At 34.8% G+C, this 12,753-nt stretch overlaps 1 protein-coding gene and 1 long non-coding RNA gene across 9 annotated transcripts in view; one reads left to right on the forward strand and one right to left on the reverse strand.

Annotated features, from left to right (window-relative positions):
- LOC147403919 (MADS-box transcription factor 23-like) overlaps window positions 1-12,753 on the forward strand; it is a 40,619-nt gene that overhangs the window by 19,309 nt on the left and 8,557 nt on the right. For both annotated transcript variants that reach the window (XM_086439706.1, XM_086439705.1), the window contains exon 3: window positions 3,595-3,673. In XM_086439706.1, the coding sequence (XP_086295832.1) occupies window positions 3,595-3,673 (79 nt within the window). The remainder of the gene's footprint in view (window positions 1-3,594; window positions 3,674-12,753) is intronic.
- LOC147403920 (uncharacterized) overlaps window positions 731-12,753 on the reverse strand; it is a 34,618-nt gene continuing 22,595 nt past the window's right edge. For 6 of the 7 annotated variants that reach the window (XR_015177656.1, XR_015177654.1, XR_015177657.1 and 3 more), the window contains one exon: window positions 731-2,813. This is a non-coding gene — a long non-coding RNA (uncharacterized LOC147403920). The remainder of the gene's footprint in view (window positions 2,814-12,753) is intronic. The other variant, XR_015177653.1, reaches the window with a different exon arrangement.

Here is a 12,753-nt window from a genome sequence, read left to right on the forward strand (position 1 = left end):
AGTCATACCGCCCATAAAGGGTGTGGATCGACCAACCCAATTTTAGGAGCACTAGTTTGTTTTAATTAAGAATCTTGGTGGATAAATTTAAGTAGTTTGAGTCAATTACAAGTTTACTTTTCTTTTTCTTTTTATAAATAGATTGTAAACCTTTTATTATTCAATATATATGCAACACAATAAGAAAAAGTTAAGAGGTTTTAAAGTTATCCAGAGATTAGAATCTATATGATGTGATGTCCTTAAAACCCTTGGCGTGATTTCAAAGAAAATCTATCATCTTCTCTTTTAATCTTCTTCAATCCATTTTTTCCTCTATTTTTTCTTTTTAAAATTTATTTATTTTGTGAACAGATCAACCCTCGTTACCATCACGGTGTAAATTGCACATTTTCCAGCAACTTCTTGCGTATGAACAACGAAGTGATGGGTTGACTTGTGCCATAAAAACTATTTATCTGTCATACAAACAATTGATTAATGAGATACAAACTTAAATAAATTTAGACCCAAAAGATTGTGGTGTATTATTTAGTAAAAACAAGTGAAATACATGAATTACATCAAAATCAACAATTCTTTAGAACAAAAACATATTACAAATCCAATCCACAACTATAAAGCGGTATATACTGACAAGAAGTCTGAAACTGTTCTATCTAATTTGAGTATTATTGGTTGTGAATCGTGACTAAGCACCATTGTGTAGAACTCATTGTCAGAATCCATGTAATAATCTGAATTTATTAGCATTGAATACGTACTAAATAAAAAACAACTAAAATATTACTGATACGTAAATAATTATTCTCATGCAGGCAAATTTATAACTAACATGCCCAATAAAAGTCATTCCCATCATATAAATGACAACCATGGGAATAAAATAAAATTTTCAATGTCACTACATGTGGCTCATACAAGTCAGCCATCAATGACTGATAGAGAATAGAACATGTCCAGACCCATGAGAAGACAACTATTATCGACCCCTGGTAGAAAGCTCCATCTGATACTCCAATGAAAAACATAGTTACCTCAAGCTAGCATAGAGCAATAAATACTTCTCTACATCTTTTCTTCAAAAGCAAACAAGTCAATGCATTCCTTAATGCTGGCAATTTCAACATAACGTTGACTTTTTGCTGTGCTTTTTTTTTTTTAACATCACATAATAGACCATCGAGTTGTCTGCCTAATAATGAAACACAACATAGCTTCTGACAGCACTTATATGGTTCTGCAATAACCTCTGTCTCCATCACCAAGTGCAGTATTGCTCTTAGCCATAACTGGCTCATAATCCTCAACATTGACTCCCATGGGAGACATCCCTGGTGATGGTTGGGACTCAAGAACCAAATCGAGCATATCATCATCCAGGTTATCTATTGTAATCAAGCAATGTTAGAAGTGTGTTGACTGTGAGGGGGTCCACATAAGATCGCAGGATGTACTGAAAATGTTGTCTAATTTCATGGAAAAACTCTAAGCCCCTTCTCACATCACTATTCATTTTTTGGGTATTCTAATACATATAAAAAATGTAAGTTGTGTTGAAAAATGAAACCATGGCACTAAGATAATAAATTACCTTAAACCAGCTTTCCACCTTTCATCATTAATTATGACAGTCTTTCCCTGGATAGCATACAAAATCGGTATTGCTCAACAACTTATTCCATTGTGCCTACTCGCTCTTACTTTTGTTTCATTGATTTTTCAATTGTGCTCGTGTAATTGACACCATCAATCCTATTAAACTCTTTTATGAACATTTTACCTTGCCAATTACAGAATCGGCCTTCAACCCTTCTGCACAACTCCAAACACATCAATCCAGATCCTATGTATCTTCATGGCCAATGGGTTTTGTTTTTGTGTTCAACAGTCTAACATGTTGATGGCTTTCCATGTGACCCCAAATTCCAGATATCTAAATTTTATACCCTTATTTATTTTCTTTTTCAGGATATTACATTCCATTTGACAGTAATATCATCATTTTAATATTTAAAAATAAATAAAAGCAGAGGATACATTTTTTAATGTCATCCAATTCTCATATGAGAAGAAAGGGGAATGTAATGTTACCTTGAACATAGAGAAATTTGCAGGGTTTGATAATCCTTCCTCAATAGATTGGATAGACTCTTAGTTTCTTCTGATTGGGAGGAGTACTTCACCTCAATTTATCAATTGACAGTCCCTAACCCAGCATCAGATCACTACCCCGTCATTCTTGAGGCCAGGTCAAGGAGTAGGTCTATTTCATTTCAATTCGAGAACATGTGGATCTTGCATCAAGACAGTAAGGAGATGATCCAGGAATGGTGGAGTGAGATTGTTTTTTTTTTTGGGTAGGACTGGTGTGGTCTATAGGGTGCAAACTAAAGGCCATACAAGAGAAGTTGAAAAGGTGAAACATGAGTCATTTCACAGGGTAGAAAGGAGAACAAGAAAAAAGAGTTGTTAGAGGAGATTGAAAGCTTGGACTAAAAAATAAAAAATAAATAAAGGAATCAGATGTCTCTCTTCTGAAAGAGAAGTTTCCAGGATCAATCTCAAGGCAAAATTTCAGAGGTTGGTGGCCATGAGGAGGCACGTTGAAGGCAAAAATTCAAGGATTAGAAAGCTAAACAAGTGAGACGATTATATGATGATTGGTGGTAAGAAGAATCGAGTTCACAATGGGATTGGGGAGGCAAGATAGCAGAAACATTAGTACTCTCAGTGCATTTATACTTCCATGAGAAATTGTATGTTAGGGACCAAGTCATATGAAGTTTATGCATACTGGCGAAGGTCTAGATCTGAAAATGTGAAGCAAACCCTGTGATTGTATTTAGTGCTAAAGAACATGCTCTTTTCTACAAGACAGAATAACAAACATCACGATTAAGACTACAAATTAATGTGATTCCATTGTATTAGATAGTTTTTATTTACCAACGAATAGAGAGAAGGTTGATGTGAGATGTGAGTTCCATTGGATTGTGCTGTAATAAACATGTGGAGATCAACGTCTACTCACATCAATAATAACGATTCAAAATATCCATCGGGTCTCAACTTGTTTGAAGCAGGTAAACAATGTTTAGACAGGTTTTAGTGCGAATGAAACATAGTTGAAATTTGAGAAACATAACAAAATGAGTCATAGGATTTGGAAATTCAATCGTTACAAAAAAACTCCAAGGATAAATCTTAGCTGAAAATAGCAATCAAATCCAACCTTTCGAGAGGGAACAGTAAAAGACAAAAAGTTGAAAGGTCAGCAAAAGTGGAAACTATATTTAAGTGTCTATTTCACATTCATGTACCATCACGGAACTATTGCTTCCCTAATAGGAGGTAATTGTCAACTTCTTACATGAAACACTATTTTTTATGAATGCAGAAGCAGGAACCAGTATGCTACCGCTGAGTGTAGAGTAAAAGGCTTGAATAGATCTATTTGGATATTTTGATCTTTTTTTCATTACTTATTGTCTTTATTACGATTCCATGAAACTTACAAGTTCCCGTGTAATGTAATATTCGGGATATAATAAACATAATAAAGCTAATAGTGTGTACCTTTATTATTGACAGCATGAAATCTGTAATCGATCGATATAACAAATCAAAAGAGGAACATCATCAACTATTGAATCCAACTTCAGAAGTCAAGGTATTTTTTCAATAACTGCTCCTCAGTTTTCTTCTGAAATTTGTTTCCGGCGATAAGAAAGGCATTTGACAAATGATTTTGCTCTATTCTCTTTTCCTCAACTTTTACTGAATGACAGCTTAGAAATTACAACCAATAAGTTTAACAATTTAGAATTCTGAAATCTAAGTTTGACCATCCAAGGTTGTTGACAAAAAAGAAAATTTGAGAACAAATTTTTTCTTCTAAATAATTTATGACTTGGCCACATGCTCTTCCAGAAGAAAAGACCTTTGGTACTGCCAGGAAATACTAGTAAATATCAAACTTTTTAAAAGTGATGTTAATCTATTTTTTACTTTGAATTTATGGAAATAATATATTCCTGTGTGTCTACCAATGTTCTATATGAATACTACTGGTTTGATTATTACCTAACATGGAGTTGGGAAATCTGATACAACCCTCCTGCCATCATGTTCAAGATGAGAAGGCTACAAGAACATATTGTGACATATGAATTCAAATATCTAAAATATCAATACTGCTTCAAACCTTACTTATAAATTGTTTTCAAATGTCATCATGACCTTGTGCACTTAATGGAACCATCATGTTCAAGATGAGAAGGATACAAGAACATATTGTGACATATGAATTCAAATATCTAAAATATCAATACTGCTTCAAACTTTACTTATAAATTGTTTTCAAATGTCATCATGACCTTGTGCACTTAATGGAAATTAAGGCATGGATCACTTCTATCAAAACACTATTCATGATCTACGCAAGTCGGTCACAAAAGAAAAAGCATTTTTTTTCTAGAAAGTCATGTTTAAAACGCGTTTCTTATCTCTAGCGAATAAAATGAGTAAAAATGCAATGTTTTATTATTCTAAACATTATAATGTTTTAAATACATTTTTTAATATTTTTTTTAAACAAACTTTTTGTCTGCCTGTGGTTTGCTTGTGATTTGATTCATGAATGTTGTTTATTGTAGGATTTGATACATAATATAGGACTTGGTGATTCATGACTGTAGTTTAATGTGGGATTTGATGATAATGTCTGTATGTTATGATTGTTATGTTTTCAATTGTGTGTTTTTTTGCTCAGAAGATATATATAATTATGTGAGGAAGTATGCATAGATATTCCATGATTTGTTTTTTTGCTCGAAAATATAATGTCTAATGTATTATACATGCTATGAAACATATTATTGTTTTTTCACTTTTTTTTTCCTCTTTTTCCAAAGTTTCCCCTTGTTTTAGAGCCATACTCCGACTTGATGACTATGATGCAAGTCATTAACTAGTGTACTTGTTTCTGTTGCTCCATTCGTGTTACAAACCAATGCCAAAATGAAAACAATCAACTTTGATTCTGCTGACTTCAAACAATGTTTAACCAAATTGCACTTGTTAGTTGGTTGAGGAAATCATATGTAGGTATTGTGTCAATCTCTTGGCTAAATGATTTTGATGAACTATATTAATGCACCCAGATGAGTTCAACAACTGTGTCTTCTTCAATGCATGTATGCCTATATATACACAAGACATCTATAGAATTTCTCTCGAGTAGCAGATTTCTGTGGTGTCTGCGTATCAAACTTAAAGGATTGAAAGCAGGAAACTGGCGCAGGATTTGTCAATCAACGTCACTTGGCAGGCAGTGAGACAAGGATTATTAGCAACCAAACCTCAAGGAAAAGGGATCCTTTCATTAGATTAAGCTTGACCAAATTTCAGATTTGATTGATCCAAAAGGATTAGGAAGTAAAGAAGAACCCTTGGTGTTTTGAGAGACATTTATAAACCACAAAAAAGTTTGTGGATTTTGAGGAATTTAGGGAACTGCAATTTAGAAAGAATTCCCAGTCTTCCCTTGGTCCATTTTTTGAGGAAAGTTATAGATACATAAGCCTTGGGTGTGCAACATAAATTATCAAATCATGGTGGACATGTCAAGCAAAAGAAAATTTTGAATATATAAGATGATGTCAACATGAAATTTTTTCCTCAGACACAGCCAATGTCAATGCTGGCAATGCAAATACAAACTTGGCAGGGAGAGATAAAGAGAGGGAGGGAGATTAAAATAAATGTAATCCCCAGTCCTGGTTGTGAAAGCTAAATTTTGAAGAGTTAGCTAAGCCAGGTGGAGGTCTGGGGTGCCCCAGCAAAAGCAAAGGGGTCCTTGCTCGTCATGCCATTTAATTAGTCAAATCCCTTTTTTGGGTATGTTCTAATGTGGAAAGGTAGAACAAAGAAAAACATATACATTAGGAAAAAAATTCCCATATCTCCTCAATAACTAAAGTTTTTAGGCCAAGAGTAAGGAAAAATGAGCCAAATATTAGAATACGTCAATAAATTTTGGTGAAAAAGCTTGTCACATTTATAAGCTCTACTTGATAGATATCAAAATGGCATGTCCAAAAAAAGTTACTGCAATAAACATCAAAGAATGGAGAGAAATCAAACATATTTTGACTTGTTTGGGTGGCTTTCATTAGTCTATTTCACAGCTATTCTATCATGAATGGGGTTCGTTCACCTTTTATTCAAGGTGGTTTGGAAAAAAAGTGTGTAGCCTTGAACTGGTTCGTTCACCTTTACAAGATATACGTACCAAATCTTGACCACTCACGTCTTGCTAATATGTTTCCATACATCTAGTCAAAATATCAAAGGCTTTGGGACAGTAACAAAGAAGTCTTTGACACAAAAGAAATTCATTTTTTCCACAACCCAATAAAAAACATCGAAGTAATACTTTGCTCTCGAGTAAAAAATGCTTAAATACCATTTCCAATTAGTGGTCACAAACAGAAGAAAACCCTACCAGTTTGTCTCCGGAACAAGGTTTCAGGTTATAATACTGTTGACCAACAAATTTGGGAAAAAGGCTTTATTTATTGATTTAATAAAATCACTTCTCCTACCAAGTACACAAAACCTAGCATTGCAATATTCTAGCATACTGTTCTGCCAACACCTTTGATAACATTGACATTTGTTTGGGAGTTTAGCTCATTCATCCATATTAGCTTGCTTACTGTTCCAAGAATCGTCTACCTGGGGCAACAAAATCCATCAAATTTACATATTCCTAAACATGTCTGGTTCTAAAATAGCTTAGTTTTTATATTTTTCTGCTGCTTGGCTAACATAAAAAACATAACCTAAGATTCAAGATGGATGGATGAAATACTTCTTCCCATCTTAAAACACAAATGAGTTGTTAGGTCATACTAGACAAAGCTCTGAAGTACCTGTTTTATTCTTAATTCTCCCACTGATGATAGTGATCCACCATCATAAATTATGATCACATAGTGATGTAACCTTAATATAACTAAATAAATATTTCAGGTTCACATTTAGCGATAATGTGAACTGAAATTCCCTAGCAGCCAAAATCCAGATTGTTCAGACAAAGAGAAATCATTTGAGTGGAGGAACAAAGGATACAAAAGATCAATGGAATAACCAGTAGAGGCCATTGCTAGCACAACTATGACAATGCTCAAACATGAATGAGGGATATCTATACATAAACATAAAGGTATCCTGAACGTGAGAACCATCTTACCAGATGCCTACTTAACCCTACAAAAGCTACCTAATGTGATACACCAGAGGAATCGCTAAAAGGTTGAAGTTTGGATGAGATGATCATTGAGACTTTGAAGAACTGAACAACATTGTTCAGACAAAACAAGTTGCCAAACCCAAGACTTGCGAAAAGGAATAGATGCTGATTTTCAGGTTTTTTAACAAATTAAATTTGCAAGGTTATCCAACAACAATATAAGAAACTGTAAAAGAATACACAAACTAGGGGTCCTAGTTTGTGTAATTTGCTTCATCCAAAATATGTTAATAGTTCTAACTATTACAGAGATACTTTTCTTTTCCTTTTTCTTGATAAGTACTGCAGCAACCTTTCTAACTACAGGCTACTTTTTTACTATTCATTGACGATTTTTTATGTTGAAAATTGAAAACAAAAAGGGCATTTTAATGAATAATGTTTCAAGTCAAATTCCATTTCCAATTTGAAGTTGTTAAAGATGTGCCTTTCAAAACAACCTTTCGCGACTCCTAGGAAGCATAACGTAACTCGTACTTTTCAAGGATAAGTTGCACAAGCTAAATGATATCTTGCGTGGCAAGATCTTGTGTTTCTATCTTTGATCTCCATCCAATGTTCTCTGCATGCTTGCATAGTAACTCTTATGAATTATGACTAACATGGTTTCTCAGAAGTGCTACCGATGTTTGTCATATATACCCTAATGTGTTTGGGCTTCTTGATTGACCCCAAAATACATTTTGGAGTAGTGATGCCACGGAAACATTATACTTCGAAGTTGAACTGAAAAATTGGAGAAACTGCCAATGTTTGTCATACCCTAATGTGTGTTGGTCTTCTTGATTAACACCGAGATACATTTTGGAGTATTGATGTCAAGTCAACATTATACTTCAAAGTTGATCTGAGAAATTGGGGACACCGGCTACCAAGGGATTTAATATTTACACTCTTGTCAATTGTGGAACAAATATAGGTTGAATAATAATGGAATGTGGTTCCATACCATGAATTGCTCAGTTTCCATATAGATTGGTTTTGCAGATTTTTCATTATGAAGCTTGATCAATGATATCAACATAAGAGCATTTTATAAGAGCAGGAATAAAGGGTACTAAAAATATAATGCCAGATGAACTTCAAAACCTGTCATCTTGCTTCCAAAGTTCTGTTGTTTTGAATCAGTCAAGACCAAGATCTAACATGCTTGTGTATTGCACATGCAGAGCAATAAGCAGAAGTCCCAAAATAAATACATGTGCAGCAGAATCAGTCCCATTTACGTTGTTTGCTTCAGACTGCCGCCCAGTGTTTGACTTATTCCATTATAAGATAGTTCGTTTGTCTTGACTGAATCGGATTGCTAGAATATTGCAAATTAAGGCATGATCCAACAAACGGTGGAGAATTGATATAGCAAGGAGTATTGATTATATTCCAGGTTCACAAGCGATTAGGGGTGTCAATGGATAGTCGAAAATTCTAATCCGATTCGAATTCAAATTCGAAAAATCGGATATTATCCAAAAATTTCGAATATCAGATTCGAATTCGGATGGTTTTATATATTTGAATCCTTATCGGATTCGGATATTAACATTTCGAATCCGATAATATCTGATTCGAAATAATATATGATATATATTATTTTATTTGATTAATTCTTTATATAAATAATATAATATATATTATTTTATTTTATTTTATTTATTATATAAATAATATAATATATAATAATAAAAAATTTTAAAAATGAAAAATCAGTTGGATAAGGAAAAATTATGTTTTTTTTTAATATACAAATTATTCAAACTCTAATCGGATATTATCCGATATCCGATAAGATAATCGGATTCGAATTCGGATAGACTTTTAGAACATCCGTCGCATTCGAATTCGAATTCGGATATTGCTGTATCCGAACCGATAGGCATCCGTTGACAGCCCTACAAGCGATGCACAGATTACAGACAGAATGTAGGGGTCTATAACCTCAGGGAATGGCAAATCACCATAAGATAACATAGGATTCCTCTTTTTTTCTTTCGTCCTAATAGGAGGCCGGATGTTAAAGAAAACTTTGACACAAATATGTGTTGGCAAGACATGGAAGTGAGCTGGATCTAGTACATGTGCAGGCCAAGTCGATTATATGATAATCTACAGGTATGGGATGGCAGTGAACCAGTTTTCCTCAGTAATGGTAAAATCAATTTACGCCTCATTAACCGAATCCTCTCAAGGATGCACCCTCACACCACTGGGAAATATGTATTCAGTGGGGAACCATAAAAATGAACACAACGGATTTCCAACCTCAAAGAAACAAGTTCAACATATCCCAAACAAAAATTTCCTAAAGGTGGGGAACTGATTCTTAGTATCAGAGCACCACTTCTAAAACTAATCTCTGTGTTTGAGAAGAAAATGAGGCTGCAAGATGGCCCACATCAACCATTATCAGGGCATTTCCTCGAAATGTGGGACGATGCTGAAGTGTTTTCAGGAATATCTACTAGAACTAGCTTTCCGGTTCAAGAAGAAAAAGAGGTGATGAGGGGTCTGGGGGAGCTTGGAGCTTTGAACGCTGCTAGAATTATGATTGCTGGTAAGTTTTATCCCCAAAAGCGGAATTAGAACCTTTTTAACATCCTTTTTTTCTTTGGTGTCATGTTTCCTTTCTATTTATGAGTGATAGAAGCTGCAAAAAGACATTACCAACAGGATTATAGGATAGGAGTTCGTAGAAACACACACTTTATATGCTTGGCTACTGTCAACAGTTTTCCGTAATATCTTAAATTTAAATTCTACTCCTTGATAATGATACATTTGTGGCCGAGAGTTTGCTTCAACTGTTAACAAAAATCATGATGTCCTTAACAGTTAAATTGAATGATGCAGTCAGCTCAAGACTTTAAAAAATAAAAAAAGTTTATGAGGTTGTAGAGCCACTAAGAATATTGAACTTTTATTCTTTTGATAGGTGAACGTTTATCGGAGAAAGGGAGAGGAGGCCGAGAAGGCCTGCCTCACCAACAAATAAGGACAATACAACACCTCCTCACTCAATACAAACAACTTCCCATCTGAATAAAAGGTCTTCAAAAAACAACCCTTTCAATTCTTTAAAGATTTTGCACCAGAGATACAAATAACCTACTACTTTAATAATGGAATCCGAGGGTGGGAGATGGTCTTTCCCTATGAAAACTCTATTGTTTCTTTCCTTCCACATGGCCTAACATGCATGGAGAAAAGTCAGTCTCGACAAGATTCCTTCCTTTTCTGAAGAAAGCTGATATCTGCCAACTTTGAAACAAGGAAAAACAAAACTAGGAAAGAATCAAGAAGTATGGAATAATTATCTCACGAGCAAAATTTTAGTCAAAAAGTAGGTGATTAACTGACTCAACACTAGACTTTCACATACAACAAAAGTTAACATGAATAATGCCCCTGGAAATAATACGATAAGAAGTTAGAATCTTATTTAAGGCTGCAGACCATATACAGAAAACCACCGTAACGGAACTTTACACCCTAATAGCAACATGCAGGGACATTGGAGTAGAGTTAGAGACTAGGGAATTATAGAAAGATTTGATATAGTTATAACCATCTCAACTACATGCCCACACTTTACAGTCCAAAACATATGGGCTTAAGGAATGAGATAGATCCAATTGATGAGATCCTCAATCGGTTGAACCTCCCAATCACTCTGATTTCTTCTAAATCCATAGTCCCATGACAACTCAGCCCCATTTCTAACCATGAAATTTCGAATCAATAACCTCTTTTTAGAAAATATGGAATACAATGTCGGGAACTAATCTTGAAATGGGCTTGTACCACAGTAGCGATCCTCCCAAACCGAATCCTATACCCTCTATCAACTTTGAAGGCTTATCCCTTACAAATTCAAGAAGAATTTTGACAATGCCTTTCCACATGCAATATCCGAAGACAACCAAACCTCTCTACTTCCCTAACCACAAAATCCCTCCTCATACTCAGATGAAATCACTCTTCTCCACAGACAACCTAGCTTTCTGCCAAATCTTCATACACAAAAGGGCTGAATTCATCTGCTTGAATTTTCGAAAAATTAGGACACCATTCTTCTAAAGAGAGATGAAATTTCCTTTTCAACAAGTGGAACTTGTGGTTACCATCTTTGTCTCCACAGTAATTGTTAATTAGCTTATCTAACCACAACTCAATACTCTTAGGAGCTGAGAATAGAGACAAAAGAGAAGAATACTTGAAAAGTTTCTCTTGATTAGAGTCATCTCACCCCCTTTGGAAAGATATCTAGCTTTCTAGGATCCTAACTTTCTTTCCACTTTCCCAATATCAAGGTCCTAGTTAGAAGAATTGATCTATGATGCACCAAGGGGGGGACTAAGATAATAAGTGGGGAACTTCCCCAATCAACGTCCTGAACTTACCGCTATCGACTAGATATTAGGGACTAGCCCCACGCAAAGACTTTGCTCTTGAGCATATTTATCCTTAATCCGTAGTTTGCCTTTTAGAAAAACACAAAAACCCATTGAAAAGCCTAATCTACTCAACTGAGGCATCTAGGAAGACCAAAACATCATCCACAAATTGCATGTGAGAAGCCATAAGGCCACCTCTAATAACATTGAAGGCTGTGATATCTCTATTGGCAAGCACCTTCAACATTCATCTACCAAAAGTTGTTCTAACCAAGATAAGGGGGATAACGGATCACCTTGTCTAAGACCTCTTGAGCTACAAAAACAACATGTAGGACTTCTGTTAACTAATATCAAGAAGGATAAGGATGAGATACATTTCATAAACCAGTGGAACCACCATATACCAAATCCCATCCATCCTAATAAGTAACTCAGAAACTCTCAAATATTGCTTTTCCAAGTCAATCTTGGACACCTCTCTAGTGACTTCCAATCTCAATCTAGATTCGATGCATTCATTCACTATCAAAGCCCCCATCAAACTTTTGTTGACCCTTGAGGAATTTTCCTTGGTCAGACCCAACCATGGTAATCAGGTTTGCATTCAGCAATATTCAGTGGGGAGTCAATTCAATTTATTCAGATAAATTCAGGAAAGTTCCTCCAGAAAAAGACATACAAATGATGTTTATGGGCTTCTTCCAAAAAACCCATCAACTCCAAATTCCCTAAAAACTCTATCTTGTTCTTGAGATTTGAAGGTTGAAAAAGATAAAAGCTTGAGGTTGAAGGGTAAAAAATTTCCACTAGAGGTCAAAGACGATGAGTATTGGGAAAAATCAAGATTCTTATTTTGGAAATGAAAAATAATGGAATGTTTAATATGAAGAAGGAGAATGAATGCTGAAGATGATAGATTTTCAGGGAAAAATCAAGGTTGCAAAAAATACAAATAAACCTTGAAACAAAAACAATACAGGGTAGATGGAAAGATGCGGCGTTCAGAGTTGGGATGGTTTCAAAAAAAATACCCTCGAAGCT

This window comes from Akebia trifoliata, chromosome 4 (assembly GCF_017979445.1).
Source record: "Akebia trifoliata isolate Shusen 1 chromosome 4, ASM1797944v1, whole genome shotgun sequence".
Lineage (NCBI taxonomy): Eukaryota > Viridiplantae > Streptophyta > Magnoliopsida > Ranunculales > Lardizabalaceae > Akebia > Akebia trifoliata.